The sequence below is a fragment of the Terrapene carolina genome, unplaced genomic scaffold (genome assembly GCF_002925995.2).
Source record: "Terrapene carolina triunguis isolate 2854851 unplaced genomic scaffold, T_m_triunguis-2.0 Scaffold58, whole genome shotgun sequence".
Taxonomy (NCBI): domain Eukaryota; kingdom Metazoa; phylum Chordata; order Testudines; family Emydidae; genus Terrapene; species Terrapene triunguis.
In genome coordinates, this window is record NW_020664409.1 from 73,056,648 (window position 1) to 73,078,835 (window position 22,188).

General features: G+C 44.0%; 1 protein-coding gene across 2 annotated transcripts in view; it reads right to left on the reverse strand.

The window, feature by feature from the left end:
* Nucleotides 1–22,188, reverse strand: part of RAD54B (RAD54 homolog B) — a 124,900-nt gene that overhangs the window by 4,826 nt on the left and 97,886 nt on the right. For both annotated transcript variants that reach the window (XM_024201966.2, XM_024201975.2), the window contains 6 exons: nt 21,739–21,878; nt 16,390–16,680; nt 6,248–6,423; nt 4,160–4,421; nt 2,593–2,659; nt 2,138–2,338 (listed from right to left, as the gene is read on the reverse strand). In XM_024201966.2, coding sequence (XP_024057734.2) covers nt 2,138–2,338; nt 2,593–2,659; nt 4,160–4,421; nt 6,248–6,423; nt 16,390–16,680; nt 21,739–21,878 — 1,137 coding nt within the window. The remainder of the gene's footprint in view (nt 1–2,137; nt 2,339–2,592; nt 2,660–4,159; nt 4,422–6,247; nt 6,424–16,389; nt 16,681–21,738; nt 21,879–22,188) is intronic.

Consider the following 22,188-nt stretch of genomic DNA (forward strand, 5'->3'; position numbering starts at 1 on the left):
CCCCCCTCCGGCTCCAATGCGGAGATGTGGCTCTAAACACTGCCCCGTCCACAGGCGTTGCCCCCCAGCTCCCATTTGCCGCAGTTCCCAGTCAACAGGAGCTGCAGAGCCAGTGCTTGGGGCGGGGGAAGCGTGCAGAGCCCCCTGGCTGCCCCTATGTGTAGGAGCCAGAGGGGGGACATACCGCATACCGCTGCTTCTGGGAGCCTGCCTTAGCCCCCCTGCACCGTCAACTGGACTTTTAATGGCCCGGTCGGTGGTGCTGACTGGAGCTGCCAGGGTTCCTTTTTGACTGGGCGTTCTGGTCAAAAAGCGGACACCTGGCAATCCTATCCTCCCACCACCAGCCTGCTCCTCCTCATCCTCTCCCAGGCACCCGTTCCCACCAGCCTGACACACACCCCATGGCTCATGAACCCCTACACCCACCCATCCCAGTAGCCTCAGCCCAGCATCCACCTTTAGTATTTCTGTAACGGTATTTTTTGGCTCTTGCATCTTATTCTATCTAAGGGTGTGGCTGCTTATATGCTTACCCTTGGGATGGGAAAAAACTGGCAGACCTCTATATAAGAAGCATAATGCAAACAACTTGCACTCTCTGACATCTCCATAACTTCTTGGACAAAATCAGGGTGTGTGCGCAAATTTTTTCCCTCTGGGAAGGTCTAATATACTCCTGTAACTGTAGCTCTTGATCAAGTCACTATCAGGATACTAGGTAAAAAACAGGCCCTGCGCGAGTGCCCATAGAAAACAGAGCTGGATCCACTAGGTATATTTTACCAGCTCACATGAGCTCCATTCCCCCCCAAGAACTGAAGCTCCAGCTTTTCAGCCATGAAAAGAACACAAAGACAATGAAATCAGTGCATTGCTTGTCAGAGTGCTTTAACCAAAAGTAAAGTGAAAAACAAAAAAAACTCTTCACTATAAAAGCACCCTACCTTAACTATACAAACCCTGCCAGACTTTAGGTGAGAAGGGGAGGAGAGGTGAAATGAGCAAAACTCTAGTCTATCTGCTGGAAACATGTAAACAACCAAACAGGATCAACCCCTTTTTTTATTGCTTAATTTCCTGTCTGCATCTGCTGGTAAGAAGACATGCACTTAGATGGCAGGCTTAGGAGGATTTTAGAAGAATAATTCTTACCAACTGCATTTTTACTTAGTGCTGTTAAAATGCAATTTTAAAATGTTGTAGCTATTTCTTTGGGTCTCATTACTATGATAGCAGAGAGTGTCTATTTAGAAGAGATCAGTATTTGCACCATTGTCACACTAGTAGCGCTATTATAGATGAGCATCTCATGCCCATCAGAAGAAGGGAACTTACTGGGGCAATAGATGCCCTGTTTCTTAGATGCTAGGTCTGTCAAAAGGTTAGACCTGATGGAGAGCTACCTTAATGAAAACAAGATTAAGACATTTAAAAAAATATGAAAACAAAAAATCCTATCCCCAATTTAAATCAACTATATGCAAAAAAGTATTAAACAACACACCACACAGAAAGAGTGGAAAGGGAGGTAATTAGGAACACTAGTGGAGGTGGCACTACTTATATCTTTGGCATAGGGCAAGCAGAAGCTAGGGGTCTGTTTTTGCACCCTTCTGCTGACTGTTCTAATCACTCTTTTCCAATTTTGGATAGTAACCTTGCCACAAATGGTTGTCTGTATTTTGGGCACTATTACACCTTTGGCCAGATCCTCAACTGATGTAAGCTGGTACAGTCCCAGTCAAATCAATAGTGCTACAGTGATTTACACCAATTGATAATCTAGTCCCTGGTTTGTATCATCTAATCATTCTTGCTTTTGATACTTTCTTTCTCTGAGTTTCATAAATAATCTTGCCTGATTATAACCACTGTCACTAGTCCAATTTGCCTTGATTGGTTTAAGGATTTAAGAGGCTGTTAAAAGTAGAGGTCATTAGTTCAAGGAATGAATCTTTTCTCATCATCAGCTGATGAAAGGGTCCTGTGGATCAGAAAAAAAAATCAGGCATAAGGCAATATCATGAAGATCCAATAAAGAATTTCATTACTTTAATCCTCTTGTAGTGGGTGTCCCTGGAAATGGATGTACCAACCCTGCAAGTGCCAAAGAGATAAAGAACAGAAAGCTCACTTTGATGGTCTTTCTTTCCCATACAGTTGCACTCAAGCAGGTCATGGGTAACACAGCTGGAATCTTCATGTAGTATAAAGAGATTTTTAAGTTCCTCAATGGAAAAACGGATGTGTTCAGATGTCTTGGAAAGGTCTATGACTGCCCCAGAAAGGCCTTGCTTGCTGATCTGTCTCTGATAGATCTTTTCTTCTATTGAGCCTGCATTGAAAAACATCAGATACATAAGATTAATTTTAAACCAGTATTTCTAAAGGTAGATTCCAGTTGCTTGATAATTGCATAATTTGAAATGCTGGAGTATTACCTTCAGTTACTAAAAGAATAATCAGAGCAAAGCAAAGACATAGGTTTATGCGATATCCAAAAGTGCCCCACCCTCCTCTTGTACTTGCCAAGATTTGCCTCCCTCCAGCCTATGTTAGAGTAGCATTTACATGTATAATATTTCTGACCTGTAGTTAGCAGTCTGTAAATATTCACAGTGTGTTTCTGACCATCTCTCCACACCCTGGCCATTGCCTAAAGAAGATAAAAAGTAAAGATGTTATTTGAAATCTCATTACACAAAGAACATTAGCTAAAACGTTTATTCTTTTCTAATCAAGTTCTTAGCACTTGCTAGCTCCTTAAAGGGACACTGTCAAAATAAAATTTTCCAAAAGATTGTCTTTATCTGTATTACTATTAAATCTTAGGTTATTAAATCTGAAATATTTTTAAAATCTAATTTGCTTCTACCATTTACTCTCTGCCTCTCACCTTGCTTAGATTACCACATGAAATTAGATTAGTCCATTTCATTTCTGCTAGCCCTAGTTTCACTTGTGGTTTTCAGGTATTAGCATGACTGTGTTGGATTTAGGTTTCTAACACTGCACAGGAATATTTAAGTTCCTCCTCTCCCCCCTAAATACTTTTTTCAATATTTATAAAAACAGTGAAAACATGTCCATTTCAGTTGGGTTTGGAAAAATCAGCTTTTGCACAAAACCTTTAAATCTTAAAAATTACTTGACAGTGTCCACTTAAGCGAATTTTTGGTAACAATTTAAGGGTTACAAGTACATATTCAGCACAAGTTTCAATATTTAGCAAGCTGTAATATTTGTGGCTGATTTTACTAGACTGTGTTTCAAGCAATACGACAAGTGACCGCATGATGGTGCTGATGAAGATCAGAAACAAGAGCAAAGCCTCTGAGTACCACTCAGGTGATAGGCAATTAGCATTACTGTACAATCTGAGGCGATGTATTGAAATTGTAAGAATTTTTTTTTAAAGACATTTAAAATTTGTTAAAAAACAGTTTTATCCAAGCACTCTTATGCCAGATAAAATAATACCTACAGAGCTACTGCAATCATTACAAGAATAGCAGTAACTTTATTTTTTTCTTGTAACATCTGCTGCCATTTGACTTTGTCCCTTTCTTCATGCTACTCGGGACCTCTCCCCTTAGCTCAGATGTAGCTGAGCTCCCTCTTCATCAGCACACACCACACATAATGATCAGTAGTTTTAATTTCATTTTCTTTTGGAAAACATAAGAGAGAGATGATGGTCATTCTACTAGAAAAATCAAAGTCAATAGAAGACTGGGCCATATGAGAAACCCCTCCAGGGAGACCAGAGATTTATTCCCCTAAACTTTATGCTTCTTGTTTGTCCCAATCAGCTGTTCTAATTTAATTTTACCCTGAATATTCAAACTAGAGACAAGCATCTCCTGGCTGAATGTCACAATACAAAAAGAGATCCAACAGCTGATCGATATGGATAACAAAGTTGTATGGGAATCCTTCAGATGTGTTTCTGATATGGAGACAAAGCTAATTTAAACAATCTGCCAGACAAATTTTTCCTCCTTTCCCCACATAATTACACTTGTCTAGATGCAGGTTGAGCAATATTCAAAATGGACCAGAGGTTTAAGGTCTGACATTTTAGAATTTATCTCCCCATCAATTAAAATCCCATTTGGTCTACATCCCATCCCCGATACACACAACTGTATCAAACCTGAATATCTGTGGCTGGATTCCAGTCAATATCATACAGAATTAAATGAGATGCTCCAACAAGATTCAGACCTACACCGCCAGCCTTCGAACTCAGCAAAAAGATAAATGCTGAACAGAATTTATTATTAAAACTATCCACAATCTGTTGCCTCTGGGAGATAGGAGTGTGTCCATCAAGTCTTGTATAAGAATATCCATAATGTTTGCACATCTCTTGCAAAATATTCAATGTCTGTGTATAATTAGATACCAACACAATTCTGTCAATCAGAGAAACAAAGAACTTGTTATGTTGTGCATTAGTAGTTAAATCTAATAAAGCATTATATTTATTTATTGTAGACAACTGAAGAAATCAAATGACAACTCAGACAAAAATTGCACATCAGCCTGAATTTACTCACCTCTCTTTAAAAATGAAGTATTTGGCATTGCAAATAAAGACACATCAGACCTACTGTGAAGCATTCAAATAAATTATTAATGTTATTTTTTCAACAGGATTTTGCTTAATGTACAAACAGGACCAAGCACAGAGTTAGGATTATAAAATTTCTACTTACACAAACTAGGTCTTGTAAGAGGAACTATATGCGCCTGTATGTGGCTCCACTTAAAGAAAAAGCTACTGTGACATCACTGCACAATTTGAGAGATTTCTGAGCAGGAGTGGCATTACAGATGGGCTAAATGGGGGTCATTTATCTGAAGAAAATTCCTCCTCCCCAAGCTGGGGTTTGGCAAAATGGGATGGGGGAAAAAGGAGGGCAAATGACTTTGTAAATATTACAGATTTTTGGTAAACTTGGTCTCCTGGTCTTTTGAGCTATTGATATCCCACTTACTTCTACTACATCTGCCTTCCATTTAGCAACAGCTTTTAAAGGTTTTCAAACTGTGGAGCACGCCCCACTAGAGCGGCATAGAAGAACATTCAGGGGGGCAGGCGGTGAGGCCAGATGGCTTGGGCCAGCCGCGCATGGTGGGGCTCAGGGAGGGAAAGCCACCTCCATTCCCTGACTCACCTCGGCGGGCCACCAAGCCTGTCAGGGTTGGGGCGGGGGGAGGGAGGGGGCACGCAACCAAAAATTATAACAAAGTGGGGGCTCAGCTCTAAAAATTTGAAAACAGTGGGTGGAGGTGGTGCTTCCTCCCCAAGCCCCGCTGCATGGGGCTGATGCCCAAGCTGCCTGGTATCACTGCTTGCCCCACTGAATGTTCCTTTGTGCCCCCCTAGGGGGATGTGCCCCACAGTTTGAAAACCTCTGCTGTAAATTAACAGTAGGAGGAGACAGCAGCTCCCTTTATACTGACACACTGGGGAGTGCTTCTTCACCTATCACCTATCCTATCTCCTAGAACTGGAAGGGACCTTGAAAGGTCATCGAGTCCAGCCCCCTGCCTTCACTAGCAGGACCAATTTTTTGCCCCAGATCCCTAAATGGCCCCCTCAAGGATTGAACTCACAACCCTGGGTTTAGCAGGCCAATGCTCAAACCACTGAGCTATCCCTTCCTGACATTCTCTTTTGAAAAGGAACTTATAGACAGCTAACGTCTCCTAAAATGTAGTAAAAGGAAAACCCTGAATGACAGCTAGTCATAAACATGACTGTACAGGAGAGAGCTCACAGTCTAGTAATTAAAAAATATTTTATTGAACAGTTTAAAATACTGAGCACATTAAATGATTGCCCCAAGAGATACAAAGTGCTGGAAAGTCTATGCAAGTAACAGGCAGTATGTCACAGAACAGTAGTTTCAGTGTGAGACATCTGCTTAGTTGGTAGAACTCAGCATGAAAAAGAAAAACTAGATACCTGTCCAGAAATAACAGAAACAGAAACTTGGACAAGTGTCCACCAGCTGTAATTCCTATGTTAATAATTTTAACAAGAGGCAAAGCTATAGAGTAGAATACAAGTACGTATGAATAAGTATGATTGGTAGCTGTGCGGAGTGACAGATCCCTCAGGGTAAATATTTTGGCATCATGTTTGTGTGAAAACAGAAAATGGGATAACCAAAGGAATCATCTAAATTCAAAAGTACCTAATATGTCTCTCCTACCTTTCTTTCTCTCTCACCTTTCAGAAGGGCTGAGTTCACTGATCGCTGCCAACAGCTTTGCCAGGACCTGTAATTTTCCTGAGTCAGTTTCAGTGAAAGTGGTGGAGGTATAATCTTGTGGGAAAATATCTCTTAAACCTTCATAAAGATTGGATTCCTCAGATTCATCACAAGTTGGATTACATTCTTTTTCCTATTTAAAAAAAAAAGATTCATCTGTGGTAACCGCATGACTTTTTGAAAAGGTACTTAAAAAAAAAAAAAAAAGCTTTGTCAATATTTTCATTATGATTACAGAAAGCATTAGAGAAAGACAAGACCACGAACGAGCACACAGATTTTAATGAACAAGTCATCTGGCTGATAACCTCTCATCATTGGCTCTACTGCAATTTTTACAAACCATTATTATAATAAAATTCAACTTGATTCTATACCCTATACACTAATGTCTCATCTACAACTGGATAGAGGATGGGGAAGAAAACAGTATTGCTCACTCCTGCTTCTCTGATTTAAAAGAAGTAGTTACATGACATCAGAAACATATGAGAGGTAAAGTAATGCTTTGTTTGCTCCCGCTTCATTCTGTGCCAGCTTATTACGGAGCTCTACCGGCATTTATTTTTGAGAAAACTGTTCTCTTCCCAACCAGCGATTAAATTACTGAACTGAGAGGATGAAGAGCAGCTATCAAAGGGATAATGCAGCCAGAATGAAGGGGTAGAGGAAAAATGGTAAAATCACTTAGCTGCAGTCTAACAATAGCTATATCAGTGTAATAAAAATAACAGCAATAAAACCAACTTGTGTTTATATCTCTCTCTCCATCCCACCAATTTCTACAGAAGTTAAGCTTTCATGTTAAAAAAAAGTTTCTAGCATTTACAGTGGTGAAGCAAATTTATTGAACACAGTATTCTCTCTTTTGAGTCACAGACACAGACTGAAACAATAGCTCTTGCAATAGGTTTACACGTCTACATCTCAATTAGATGTTGACTCCAAAGCAGAGGTCCCCAAACTGTGGGGCGTACCCCACCCCCCCAGGGGGGTGTAGAGGAATGTCCTGGGGGACATGGCGGGGCCTGTGGGGTAGGGAGAGACCACCACCCAACCCCTCTCCACCCCCATCTCTGCTCTGGTCATCCCCAGCTCCTAGCCCCGTGCCGGGGCCCAGCCTCGGCCTGGCTGGCTCCGCTCCCAGCCCTGCCCCCTACCGCACCCTGGCTGCAGCTCCACCCCCGCCCCAGTCCCCAACCTCAGCCCCTGGCCATGGCCCCGTTTCTGGCCGCAAATCCACCCTCTTGGCCCCCCTCCCCCTGTTCCCATCCCCCCTTCCCCCGAGCCACGGCCCACTCCCAGCCCCAGTGGGGGGCATAGATGGGGTAAGGGGGGGCACGACCTTCAAAGGTTTGGCTCCTGCTGCTCTAAAGGCTATGGATGTTAATTTTAATGTCAATCTAATTATGCCTTTTGCAGCTGACATTTTAGTAAGAATACTGAGGGAATCATAGAAATGTAGGGCTGAAAGTTACCTCCAGAGCTCAGCTAGTCCAGCCCTCTGTGCTGAGGCAGGACCAAGTATACCCTATACCATCCCTGGCAGGTGTTTGTCTAATCTGTTTTCAGAAACCAACGACAGGGATTCCACAACCTCCCTTGGAAGCTATTCCAGTGCTTAACTATGCTTATAGTTAGAAAGGTTTTCATAATATCTAACCTAAATCTCCCTTGCTGCAGATTAAGCCCATTACTTCTTGTCATAACTTCAGTGCACACAGAGAACAATTGAACACCATCCTCTAGAACAGCCTTTGAAGACTATCAGGTTCCCCCTCAGTCTACTTTTCTCAAGACTAAACATGCCCAGTATTTTTAACCTTCCCTTATAGGTCAGGTTTTCTAAAACGTTTATTGCTCTCCAATTTATCCACATTTTTCTTAATGTGTGGTGTCCAGAACTGGATACAGTAGTCCAGCTGAGACCTCACTAGTACTGAATAGAGCAGGAAAATTACTTCCAATGTCTTACTTACAAGACTCCTGTTAATACATCCCAGAATTATATTAGCCTTTTTTGCAACTGCATCACATTGTCAACTCATATTCAATTTGTGATCCACTATAACCCCCAGATCCTTTTCAGCCATTGTATCATCTACCCAGTTATTCCCCATTTTGTAGGTGTACAATTGATTTTTCCTAAGTATAGTACTTTGTACTTTTCTTTATTCAATTTCATCTGGTTGATTTCACTGTGACTCTCCACATAGCCCTTCTCTCTCTAGAGGCAAGGGTCACAGCCTACTGAGCCATTTTCATCATAAGCCAGCGAGGGAGGTGAGGAGAAACTATACTCCCTTGCACAGTCTCTGTTGTCTCCCAGTCTCAGTGATTAATCAGGGGGAGCAAAGGCGGGAGCCCGGGCCCGCCCTCTACTTCAGGCTCCAGCCCAGGGACCCTAATAGTATCAGCTATGGTAGCTGACCTTTTATAAACAGGACACGTACAATTCCCTGGGCTACTTCCTCACAGCAGCCCCCACTTCCTCAAGCTCCACTTCAACCTTACCTTAGGGCCTCCTTCCTTGTGCCTAATATTGTGTGTACTGCTCAGTCTCTCCAACAGCACAACTTCCTCTCACAGCTCCTGACATGCGCGCCCACCTGACTAACTGGGAGGTTTTTAAACTAGTTTCAGCCAGCCCCTGATTGGCTTCAGGTGTCCCAATCAACCTAGCTGTCTCCACTGCTTTCTGGAAGGATCTTAATTGGCCCCAGGTGTCTTGATTAACCTGAAGCAACTGTCATTTGGTTACCATGGTAACAGGGATTTGTTTAGCCTGGGGTTAACATACCTGTTTCTCATTACTTTCCATCTGGCCTTGCCCCGTCACAGCTCTTATTTTTGAATACTTCTAGTTTTCTGTCAAGCATTTTAGTAGATCTCCAGCTCTCACATTGGATGTTAGCACCAAGATTATATATGAACTGAAAATTCCCAATTTTGTTCTCGTGCTGTATATCTTTAATTTCCATACATTGCTGAATTAAGTAAATGTTGTGTGTGCCGTTCCTTTCCTTGATGTCCCTTCCTTTTGAGATCTCCATTAGCTAATATGGTGCTGCCCAGGTAGATGAACTGATGTACTTCCTTGATATTTTTGCTGTTTAATGTGATATTACTGCTTGACATCTGGGTTGCAAGGATATTTGTTTTAGCATAACTTATTTTGAGCCCTGCTTGGCCTGCTAGTTTTTCCAAGTTGTCTATCTTTGTAGCTTTTCGGGGGGTGTATTGCACAGCTCAGGACATGGGTGGTCATGCCTAGTGATTGGACTAGGAGTCACATCTAGTGGCTAGAGCTGGAGTTCCTATTGGGAACCAGGAAGTGGGCGGGCAGAGCCCGCCCACTGCAAATTAATGACCTCCCCCCAGCCTAAGGGGAAGATCCACAGGGCCTGGAAACCAAATAATTCCAGGGGACTAGAGCTGGAGTTGGTAGGCAGGAATAGGAGGCCAGGATCAGAGCCGGAGTCAGCAGCCAGAGCCAAGGGGCAGAGCTGGAGTCAGAAGTCAGGAATGTGAGCCAAAGGTTAGAGACAGGTTATCTGAAGGGCAGCAAGGCAGGAGCAAGGTTGGGTGCAAAGGAGCGGGGGGGGAGGGGTCTGAGGAACAAGGGAGGAGCAGGACTGGAACAATGAGGGAGCAAAGCTGGGAACAAGCAGGTGCAAGAGCTTTTAGCTCTGAGCAGCCACCAAACTACTGCTGCTGCACTAAAGAGCAATCTTCTGACATTTCCCACCAATCAGGCTGTGTATCCAATCTGGCAGCCTACTACAGGCTAGTTGCACTTGTTAGGTTGCCCGGAAACTGGCTTGGCTGCAGTGCCTGATTCGCGACATTCAAGGGCACCTGGTAGGTGCCTCGGGGCCTGGTTTCTCAGGGTATTCCCACGAGAACTCCCACAATAGGGTCAGAGCATGGATGTTCTCTACTTGTTCCCAAGACTACTCGTCCGGACTGTAGCCTTCCCAGTCCAACAGGTACTGAAGTTTTCCCCTAACTCACCAAGAGTTGAGGATTTGGTGGACCAAGTACTCCTCCTGTTCACATACTGATATGGATGGTGGGGTTGGAGCAGTCTGAGTATGGGTTCCTGGTGTAGGTCTCCACAAGGGAGTTGTGAAAGATGGGGTGGATCTTCAAGGACTTGAGCAGCTTTGACTCGAAAGCCATTGGATTTACCTGTTCTATAGCACAGCAGGGGGAGCCAAACGCCATGGTGGTAACTCAGAAGACAGCAAAAATACTGCTCCAAGATTTGACTGACACTCTGTTTCCCCACAGTCTGTGGGTGATAGACGGAGAGGCAAGATACTTGATGCCAAGGAGTCTGAGAAATTCCAGCCAGAATCGGGAGATGAACTGGGGTCCCTCGTCCAATATGATACTTGTCATAAGAACATAAAAATGGCCATACTGGGTGAGACTAATGGTCCATCTAGCCCAGTATCCTGTCTTCTGACAGTGGACAACGCCAGGTGCTTCAGAGAGAATGAACAGAACAGGCAATCATCAAGTGATCCACCCCTGTCATCCACTTCCAGTTTCTGGCAAACTGAGGCTAGGGACACTCAGAGAATGGTGTTGCATCCTGGCTAATAGCTATTGATGCACCTATCCTCCAGGAACTTATCCAGTTCTTTTTTGAACCTTATTATTGTTTTGGCCTTCACAAATATCCCCTGGGAAGGAGTTCCACAGGTTGATTCTGCATTGTGTGAAGTAGTACTTCTGTTTTTTGGTTTTAAATCTGCTGCCTATTAATTTCATTGATTGACCTCCTGCCTGATTGCATACTTCCAGTTCCAAATGAGGTGTGTAGTTGACTCGTCAGTTCGTAACTGGTGTTTGTAACTGTATACTAAAAATTCCACTGTCTCCTGACTGAACTCTAGCTTCTTGAGATTTGCGTAGAGGTGGGTTTGGTGGAGTCTCTCCAAGACAATGTGCACATGATGACTGTGGAGGGCCTGACTTTTGGAGAAAACAAAGATGTCGTCCAGACAAATGATGACAAATTGGTCCAGCATGTCTTTAAAGATGTCATTTATGAAACACTGGAAGGTTGTCAGAGTGTTGCACAACCCAAACCACATGATCATATAGTCCCAGTGTTTCTCAAACTGGGGTCCATGAGGGTTCTCCAGAGGGTCTGCGGGCCCCACTGATCAATTCCTCCCCATCCCTCCCAGCACCTCCTGCACGCCGGGGAACAGCTGTTCAGCGGCATGCAGGAGGCGCTGGGAGGGAGGGGGAGGAAAGAGGCAGGGAAGAGGAGGGGCAGGGGTGGAGCAGGGGCGGGAAGAGGTGGGTGGGGCCTTGGGGGAAGGGGTGGAGTGGGGGTGGGGCCTGGGGCTGAGTGGCGGGCTTGGGGGTCCGTGAAAAAAATTAAATCAAAATGGGGGTCTTCGGGTTGCTAAAGTTTGAGAACCGCTGAAATAGTCTAAATGCCCATACCTGGTATGGAAGAAAGTCTTCCATTCTTCTTCCTGGAGCCTCACCAAGTTATAAGCTTCACCAAGGTCCAACTTTGTGAAGACCTTGGCAGAGCGGAGTCTTTCAAACAGCTCACTAACAAGTGGTAAGATGTACTGGTTTCAGATTGTAATCTTGTTCACAGCTCAGTAGTCCACACAAAGTAAGAGGGAGCCACATTTCTTTGCCGCTAAGAAGATCAAAGGACCCCCACTGGGGACATGGAAGATTGAATGAACTCTTTCTGTAAGTTCTCCTCGAGATAGCTCCAGAATGCCTGTAATTCATGTTTGGAGAGGGAATAAACATGCCTGAAGGGAACCTCTGCTTCTGCCTGAAGGCTGATGGGGCAGTTGTAGCTATAATGGGGTGACAGGGTGTTGGCTTTCTTTCATTAACACATTGGCATAGTGTTGATATTTAATAAGAATCCTGGGAGCCATTATGGGGGTTGTCAGGGTCACCTTTGGATCCTCTCTTCGCATTTTTGAATTCTCTGGAGGACCAAGTAAGCCACAAAGAGTTGCTGGTCCTGGGTCAGCTCTTGGGAAACAGGACTGTCAGCAAAATGGGAAGTCAAAGTGTACTGTGTGTGTCCACCAGCAGATGCGCGGGTCATGGGAGATGAGCCAGGAGATGCCAAGGACAACTAACAAATGCAGTGCCCAAACTAGAGGATTTCTCAATGGCCTCAAAGTGCAGTTACCTCTAAGGGAGCCATCTGGTGGATGACCAGTCCTGATAAATGGAATGACCCATCTATGGACTCCACTAACTTGGGGTAGTCCTTGCACTGTGTGGAGATCTTGTGTGCTTGGGCAAACTCCAGTTCCATAAAATTGCCTGAGTCACCAGAGTCCACTGGGTTGGTTGGTATCAGGTATTGAAGTGTGCCAGAGCTGAAGAGAAAGTTGGGTATGTGTTGAATGCTGATTGGCCATCAACAAGAAACCGGTGGACAAACATTGGTGCAGACTTCTGGAGAGAGGGGATCCTCCTATCAGGGGCTGGGGCTTGGCATTTCCTGACCAGGGCGCAGAAGCGGATTTTGGCAAGTCAGCTTGATCCAAAGCAACACAGTTCCCCACAGTGTAGGTATAGGCCTGATGTCTCGTGTTGATTCTTCTCCATGCCAGAGGCAGTGCCATACCTGATTGATTTGCAGGGGTTCGGGCTATGGAGAAGGGACTAGTGGAGAAGGGGGCCAGAGCTGTCAGGGCTAGCGGGAGCCAGGATGGTGGGGGTTGGTCAGGTGGTCATCAACCTTGATACATAGGTTGACTAAGGCATCCATGCTGGACAGGGATTCCATCCATGCCGGTTCATCTTTAATACTGCTGTTTAGGCCAAGCCAGAAATGACATGGTGTCTACTACTGAGCATCAGAACTCCACTGCATATTTACAACTGGTTGGCGTCCTGCCGCAACACCTGAAGCAGATTCATCTGTAGGATCGTGACTTACGTCATTGAAGATCACTGCCAGAGCTTGATCAAAGTCCTCAAATTGTCCCAGAAGCGGGCTTGATTTTTCCAGGAGTGGAAAGGCCCAAGCTAGGGCCTTGAAAGCTAACAGGCTGATAATCAATCCCACTCAGACTTGGTCAGTTAGGTACAACTATGGGCATAGCAGAAATAGGTGCTGACACGGTTTTAGGAACCCACAAAATTTGTCATGATTGTCATTGAACTTGTCAGGCAGTCCCCCTGCCTGAGCCTGGGCTCACAGGGAGTAAGGGTTGGAGTTGAAGGCGACGCGCCTTGAGCTTGCAGGCCCATGTTCTGCACCTACAGGGTGGAAACCTGGGCCTGCAAAGTCTGCAGAGCTTCCACTAGCTCTGTCAGAGAGTTACTGGCCTTCGTAAGATCCATGCTCGCTGTGTCAGTTCTAATTCCCTTATTGTTCGTGTTTTTTGCGCTGCTCAAATTTTCATAGAGTGGGACATGGGCAGTCGTGTGTATTGGAGGCATGATGTCATGCATAATGGTTAGAGCAGGAGCTGGTAGCCAGCAATAGGAGCCCAGGTCAGAGCTCGAGTCAGAAGCTGGACGCCTGAGTCAAGGATGAGACCTGGAGTCAGGATCTTTTAACTGATACTCTCTCTCTTTTCTTTTTAAATAAATTTTAGTTTAGTTAATAAGAATTGGCCGTAAGCATGTATTTGGGTAAGATCTGAAATATTCATTAACCTGGAGGGTTATGTGTCCGATCCTTTGGGATTGGTAGAACTTTTTATATTATGAACAAGATTTTCAGTAATCCTCATCATATTTGACTTGGCTGTCTGGGTGGGAGCCTAAAGGCTGGGTTGCTTTAAGGGAACTGTGTTTTTGGCTTTTGGGTAACCAGAAAGGCATTGTGGAAGCTGTTTTGCTGCTGACTTCATGAATCCAAGTATTAGAATAACCACCAGTTTGGGGGATTGTCTGCCTCATTCTTTGCAGTTTTCCCTAATTGAGCGATCTCAGCGTGCTCCCCTACCCCTGGGACCCTGGTGACACAGCTACTATAAAGTATGTGCATAACTGGTTGGAAAACGGTTCCCAGAGAATAGTTATCACTGGTTCAGTATCAAGCTGGAAGGGGATATTGAGTGGGGTCACACAGGGATTGGTCCTGAGTTCAGTTCAGTTCAATATTTTCCATCAATTATTTAGATAACAGCATAGAGAGTACACTGATAAAGTTTGCAGATGATACCAATCTGGGAGGGGTTGCAAGTGCTTTGGAGGATAGGATTAAAATTCAAACTGAAATGGAGAAATGGTCTGAAGTAAATAGGATGAAATTCAATAAGGACAAATGCAAAGTAACCCACTAAGGAAAGAACAATCAGTTGCACACATACATAATGGGAAATGACTGCCTTGGAAGGAATATTGTGGAAAGGGTTCTGGGGGTCATAGTTGATGATAAGCTAAATATGAATCAACAGTGTAACACTGTTGCAAAAAAGCAAACATCGTTCTGAGATGTTATAGCAGGGGTGTTGTAAGCAAGACACAAGAAGTAATTCTTCCACTCTACTCTGCACTGATACAGCCTCAACTGGAGTATTGTGTCCAGTCCTGGGTGCCACATTTTAGGAAAGATGTGGACAAATTGGAGAAAGTCCAGAGAAGAATAACAAAAATGATTAAAGGTCTAGAAAACATGACCTATGCAGGAAGATTGAAAAAAAAAATGGGTTTGTTTAGTCTAGAAAAGAAGACAGAGGGGACATGATAACAGTTTTCAAGTACATAAAATGTGGTTACAAGGAGGAGGGAGAAAAATTGTTCTTCTTAACTTCTGAGGATAGGACAAGAAGCAATGGGCTTAAATTGCAGCAAGGGAGGTTTAGGTTGGACATTAGGAAAAACTTCCTGAAGCATCGGAACAAATTGCCTAGGGAGATTGTGGAATCTCTGTCATTGGAGATTTTTAAGAGCAGGTTAGACAAACACCTATCAGGGATGGTCTAGATAATACTTAGTCCTGCCTTAAATGCAGGGGACTGGACTAGATGATCTCGGGAGGTCCCTTCCAGTCCTACAATTCTATGAATGTACATCTGTCTTTGCAGGCTGTCAAATGCCTTTTGAAAAATCAATTAAATTGATGAAGAGGAGAGCATGCCATTGTACATTCTTCTGTGATGGTCCTTAGTATGAATATCTGATCTACACTGGATCGCTTGGGCCTGAATCCAGCCTTTTTTTCTGCAAGAAATTCTAACTTGAACTAAGGAACAGATTTGAGGCATCACCAATGGCAGAGGAAGATGAGACACTGACTGGACCTGAAGAAAAATAGGCAGTGCTCAGAGACAATGTGATTCAAGCTGCAGCAGTTGTAGATGGAAATCAACACAGACAGAGCAAGAACTGGATGTGGCATATGGAAAGTACTGAAAGGGAAAGTCCTGAAGGCTAAGACCAAACAAACAACTGGAAAAGACAGAGAAGTATAAGAAAGCAAAGCAGTGAAAAGCAATGCAAAGAAAGATGTGGAGATATATTGAAGACCTAGCAGTTGACACTGAAGCTGCTGCTATGATAGGAAACCACAGAGCTGTTTTCCAAGTGACTAAAACACTGTGTGGAAATTTCAGAACAGGACACGGGCCAGTAAAAAGCAAAGATAGAAAAATGTTTACACTTGAGGTAGAACAGAAAAACAGATGAGCAGAGCATTTAAAATATGTCCTCAATAGACCCAACCTCACCTAGTACCAGATTTTGATTAAGCACGTTAACCTGATCAACTTGACAATAACATCAGTTCAAGAAATGTCAGAAGTACAAACTGCAGTCAAAAAGCTGAAAAGTGGTGGAAAATGATCAAATTACAGCAGAAATGCTGGAAGTACTTAATACCACCACCCTAATGAAACTGACAGAACTGACTTTCTAATGACAGGTTTCAGAGTTTGTTAGTCTCTAAGGTGCCACAAGTACTCCTGTTCTTTTGACTTTCTAATGTTTAGGTTTTTTTGAAAGCTCTAAAGCATATAATTTTGGGAGGACATTTGTGGAACTTCACTGATACAGTTTTTAACAGTAACTCATTTTAATGACTTTTATTGTGTAGGAATGTCTAATTATTTGTGTTGAATTAAAATATAGTAAATACCTTTATGGCTTTAAACAGAAGACAGGGATGGTTGCAGAGTTTTTTCAAAGCTCCTATACATATCAGATGAGGACTGTTTTCTAGTACTCCTTGTAGGCAGGATCTAATGACTCGAGAACTAAGCAGTTTTCTATAGAGTTCAAGCTGCAAGGCTGTTGGTCGGCAGAAAAGTATGCTCTCCTTTTTCGGTGGGAGAAATTTGTTTATGATCTCTTGTGTTCTTCTAAGAATAAACAGTCCAGTTAGGCGAGTGAGTTCTGCTGCTCTTTTCTCTCCTAACTCCTTTTCTTCCTAATATAACAAACAGAGGTTTAGATATGACTTCACAAGCATGTTCAGTTATATCACAATTCTTTGCTATATGATTCTTAATCAGGTAGTAGTGAACACAGTTTATATGTATGATACCACTTTCTGACACAGGGTTTTAATGATTAGTTCTTTCTCAATTAATATCAATGTATTTGGTTTGTCATAGGAGTTTTTAAACTCTTAACCTAGGCAAGAGCTAATGCACTACGAGTCACTATAGACTCAAATTATGTGGCAAGGTTCCTGATTTATGCAGCAAAGCTGCACTGAATTCTACAGAACTGTGCTGAAGTGATATATGAATGGCATCATATCGCAATTTGTACAGCTCCTAAAATGTGGAATGGGCAGACAGTGGCAGGAGTTGAAACAGTGTCTCAGGGCTTGTCTACACTGGCACTTTACAGCGCTGCAACTTTCTCGCTCAGGGGCGTGAAAAAACACACCCCTGAGCGCTGCAAGTTTCACCCCTGTAAAGTGCCACTGTAGACAGTGCACCAGTGCTGTGAGCCACACTCCCAGCGTTGGTAGCTATTCCCCTCGTGGAGATGGATTTTTCATAGCGCTGGGAGAGCTCTCTCCCAGTGCTGGTGCCGTGACTACACAGCCACGTTAAAGCGCTGCTGAAGCAGCGCTTTAACGTTACTAGTGAAGACATGCCCTTAGGGAGAGTAAAGGAAATGACTGCCATCTCAGAGCATATCTACACTTAAAATGCTGCATAGGCACATTTACACCAACTGGAACAAACTACCAAATAAACCACTGTAGAACTTTAATGAAAATGCTCCACACTGACAGGAGAGAATTAATCCATCTCCATGAGAGGCGGTAGCTATGTTGGTGGGAGAAGTTCTCCCACCGACATAGCACTGTCTACATGGGGGGTTATGTTGGTATAACTACGTTGCTCCAGGGTGTGGATTTTTCACACCCCTGAGCAACATAGTTACACTGATATAGGTCTGTAGTGTAGACCAGACTCCCAAACCGTGCCAGAAGCTCCACTCCTTCACAAAGTAGCAGAGGAAGACAACTGCCATGAGAAGCTCCTCAGAACTGCAGAAGTGAAGAATTAGATCTCCATTCAATCCCTCCAAGTGCTTCATCCCCCTTCTTCCCCTCATGTCACTATATGCCCTCTCCCTTCTCCAGCCAATCACACAGTCCCCTTCCTGCCAGACTGCTACAATGGCAGGTGAACAGGCTGAGGAGATGGAAGATGACATGAAAGTGACCATTTTTGTGGGGTTTGTCAGGACAAATTTATGCAGCACCTAGAAGGAAAGAAATGTTGTAGCCATTTGGACAGTGGTAGAACAAGATTATATGTGGAGCCCTTCAATTAATTGGAGTGAATAAATTAAATTAAATAAATAAATAAATTAATGGAGATATCCCATCTCCTAGAACTGGAAGGGACCTTGAAAGGTCATCGAGTCCAGCCCCCTGCCTTCACTAGCAGGACCAAGTACTGATTTTGCCCCAGATCCCCAAGTGGCCCCCTCAAGGATTGAACTCACAACCCTGGGTTTAGCAGGCCAATGCTCAAACCACTGAGCTATCCCTCCCCCGGGGGATAACCAATTGTTTAGATTCATTGTTTCTACCATCTAAGATCATTATCTAATCAATAATCCACAAACTAATTATTCAATAAAACAGGTGTTCTAAAAACTCAACATTATATAAACCTTAAAAAGTTAAATAATTCCAATACAGTTGATTAAATAACAGCATTTAACTCTAATTTCAAATAGGAGGCTGAGAAGTCTGTGTTACCACAGCTGCCCTAGACCAAATTACAATGCCTTCCCCACCCAACTAGTTTGGTACCCCCTCGGTCCTATGTTCCAGGCTGGAAAACACGGAATTGGGGTCATAGAGTCTGACACACGAAAAAAAGTGGTGTTGTAGCCATGTCAGTCCCAGGATATTAAAGAGACAAGGTAGGTGAGGTAGTATCTTTTACTGGACCACGTTCCATTGGTGAGAGAGACAAGCTTTTGAACTACACAGGGTATGTCAACACAACAATTTAAGCCTGGGTCTGAACCCGAGCTCGAGTCAAACCCCCCTTGCATCCACACTGCAATTTGATAACCTAGGGTTCAGACACAGGGTCCCAGGGCTGGAGGGTTTGAGCTTGTGTTAAGCTGGGACCTAGGGTCCAAGTCCTACTGCTTTCCTGTGTGCATGTGGCCCCGGCTTGATTCAGAGCACGGAAGTCCTCTGATGTATCCCAGAGTTCCTGGAGGGAGAGAAGCAGCACTGCAGGCAGCCAATACAGCAGCCAGAAGTACCATTACTGCCTGGCTGAACATACTTCCCCTTCTTACTCTGGCTCCTCCTCTCTGCTACATGGAGCTCGCCCAGAGCAGGGAGCAAAGCTGACAGGTGGGAGATGGCTCCTGGCTGCAGGGATGTTGCAAGTCATCCTTCCCCTGACTATGCAGAACTGGGACCTCAGGCACTCCCCCTCCCTGCAGGGTGGTGCTTGGTCCCCACTGTGCTATCTTGGCCCCTCCTACCCTCCCTGCATGTGCAGGGATACCTGGGCTGCATGCACTGAGGGCGGTGAATGGGAACCAGCCCCAAAACTTCCCTGCAGCCTTCTGAGGATCCCTTATCCCTGCCTCCTGGGGTGCGGTAGGGGCAGAGATAAGTGATCCCCGGGGGTGGTTGAAGCACACTGCACCCCAAGCCCTGGGGGTGCACTTCACCGCTCCGCAGCCGGCAACAGCCAGGCTGAGGTGTGAGTTTGTGTTTTTACTCTGATACCTTCATTTTATGTCAAACTTCAAAACAAAGACAAAAATAAATAAAAAACCAACCAAACAAAAACCCCTTCATTGTACATCCCATTAAGAATTGCAGTTTCATTTTAATAATTTGATTGCCCTAGAGACTATCCTCAGAACAGATGCACATGGGCATTTTTCTGTAAATGTAACTTAGCCTAGAGCTGGAGAGCCCAAGTTTCAGATTAGATGGTAATTCAGTATAAAGCCTTCTCAAACTGCCATCATTCTATTGAGACAGTCACCAAAGGAGCTAATTATGCGGTTTATGGGCACCTGAGTCCCATCAATAGCACCACCACATTTAGGAAACAGAATGAGCAGTAGGGTTTTCCCACAGTGCACCACATTCCTAGGGCTAGAAGTGTTAACACTGGGGATGAGGGGGCTCTAGGCACTTTGGGATATGTTTACTTTGACTTGGGTCTGTGCACTGCAGTGTGGATGCCAGAGCCCTAGGTTCTAGCACTGGTCAGAAAATTCTTAACCTAGGGTAAAAAAATGGAATGTAGACACTCAAGCCCAGGGTTCCCTGACACAGGTCAGCTAACTCAAGTCCCACTAACCCTAGGCTTACATTGCTGTGTAGACACAACCACAGAGCTCTTCCTTAGGTCTGGGAAAGGTACTCAGCGTGTCACATGTAAATATAGATTCATAGAACCGCAGGACTAGAAGGGACCTCAAGAACTCAACTAGTCCAGTCACCTGCACTCATGGCAAAGTAAATATTGTTGCAATAAGCCATAAATCCAGTGTTTTATTATAAGAGGCAAACTGGCTTATTACAACAATCTGCAACCCACTAACTCCTCTTTTTGTCCTATGACTACAGGGGTGTTAACGGGCCATTTCACCTTGAATGGTCCCATAGTTTAGCGCAAGTAGTTAGCACATATTTTATCTGTTTGATCTCTTATTTAGCTGTGACACTGAGTACCTTTCCCAGACCTGAGGAAGACCTCTGAGTAGTTCAAAAGCTTGTCTCTCACACTAAGGGTATGTCTACACTGCAGAGTTTTTGTGCACCAAGTTATACCATTTTTATTAAGGCGCTGGAATTAAACCACTGTTGCATGTCCACACTGTGCTCCTTGTAACAGTGGAGCGCATCCACATTAGCAGCTCTTGCAACAGCAAAGAGAGCAGTGCATTGTGGTAGCTATCCCACTGTGCAACTGGCCGCAGGGTTCTTTGGGAAGGGTTCGCAATGCCTCATGGGGCAGGCACAGCATCACATGATGCAGGCTTCCCAATCCCGTTGTTCCATGGGCATCCTACTACATTGCCAGCCGCTTTTCAAATGAAGTGGAGGGGGTAGTGTGAGAGACAGGGAGTGTGTGTGTGTGTATATGGGGCATGGGGTGGGGAGAGACTGTGTTTTGGGGGACAGAGAGTGTGTCAGCATGCTGTCTTGTAAGTTCACATAGTGGCAGGAAGCAACCAGTCCTGAGGCAGGGAGAGAGGGGGAAACCCCGACATCAGCCCCCGCCTCCCTCACCAGCTCTCTGCACAGCACTCTCTCTCTCTCACACACACGCCTCTGTGTTCAACAGCACGAGCATTCCACAATAATGGTTTGCTGTGTGTTCTGGAGCAGATCAGCACAGCATGCAGGGCTGTCAGAAACGGGAAAGAGGTGCATGCCTTCAGGGCAGACAGCCAGAGTTCAAAACAATGAGCAGAGTGGCCACTTGCGGGATTATGGGACACTTCTGGAGGCCAATTACAGCACTGAAAGCAATTGATGTGTTTACACTCACAATGCAGTGCAGGAGCATCTGTGCTGTAAGCGTTACGACTCTCGTCGAGGTGGGTTTTTTTGTAACACTGCAACTGAGGAGTTTCTGCGCACTAAGTGGCTTGGCAGTGTGTACTCCTCGGGAGTTACATCGCAGAAAGCTGCTTTACTGCACAGTAATTTGCCAGGGTAGACAAGGCCTAACAGAAGTTGGTCCAATAAAAGATATTACCTCACCCACCTTGTCTGACATAAAAGAAAGAAATGCCCAGAGAAATCACGCTGTGAGTATTACATGAACTTACTTATGTTTTGATACTGGAATTTTCAGAGGAGCCCAAGGGAATCGGGCTTGTTTGAAAAATCTCAGCCATAGTTTATGCATTAAAGAAGAAAAACAGTCTAAATTACATCTGACTCTCTAGAAGATGAATTTTCTAACTCTCCTTATGAATTATATTTCTATGACTAGATTCTTGTTTTTAAATGATGTACCTTTGTTGCTGAAGGCTCTCTGAACCGAATAATAGGCTCCTCATATATTTTTCTGTATGTGGACAAAGAACCAAGTATTCCTGGATTTACAAACTCTATTAATGCGTAAAATTCTTGCAGGTCATTTTGAATTGGAGTGCCTAGGTGAAGAAAAAATAATTCAGTATGTACTTTTACACATTTAAGAGTTTTTTTCTTGAAATTGATAGTAAGTATGATTGCTGAATACAACAGAGTTTAAAGTTGACAATAATAGTAAGAACGTTGAAGTTCTTAACTAACTATTGTATCCTGACTGATTAGATTGTATATCTAGTTATTGTGACTCAACTAGTCATGAATTTGTAATCTTGTTTTGCCTTGTTTTCTTATTTAGCTCTTTTCTTTTTCCATTTTGAAGAAATATGACAGTTACTTACCTGTAACTGGAGGTTCTTTGAGATGTGTGGT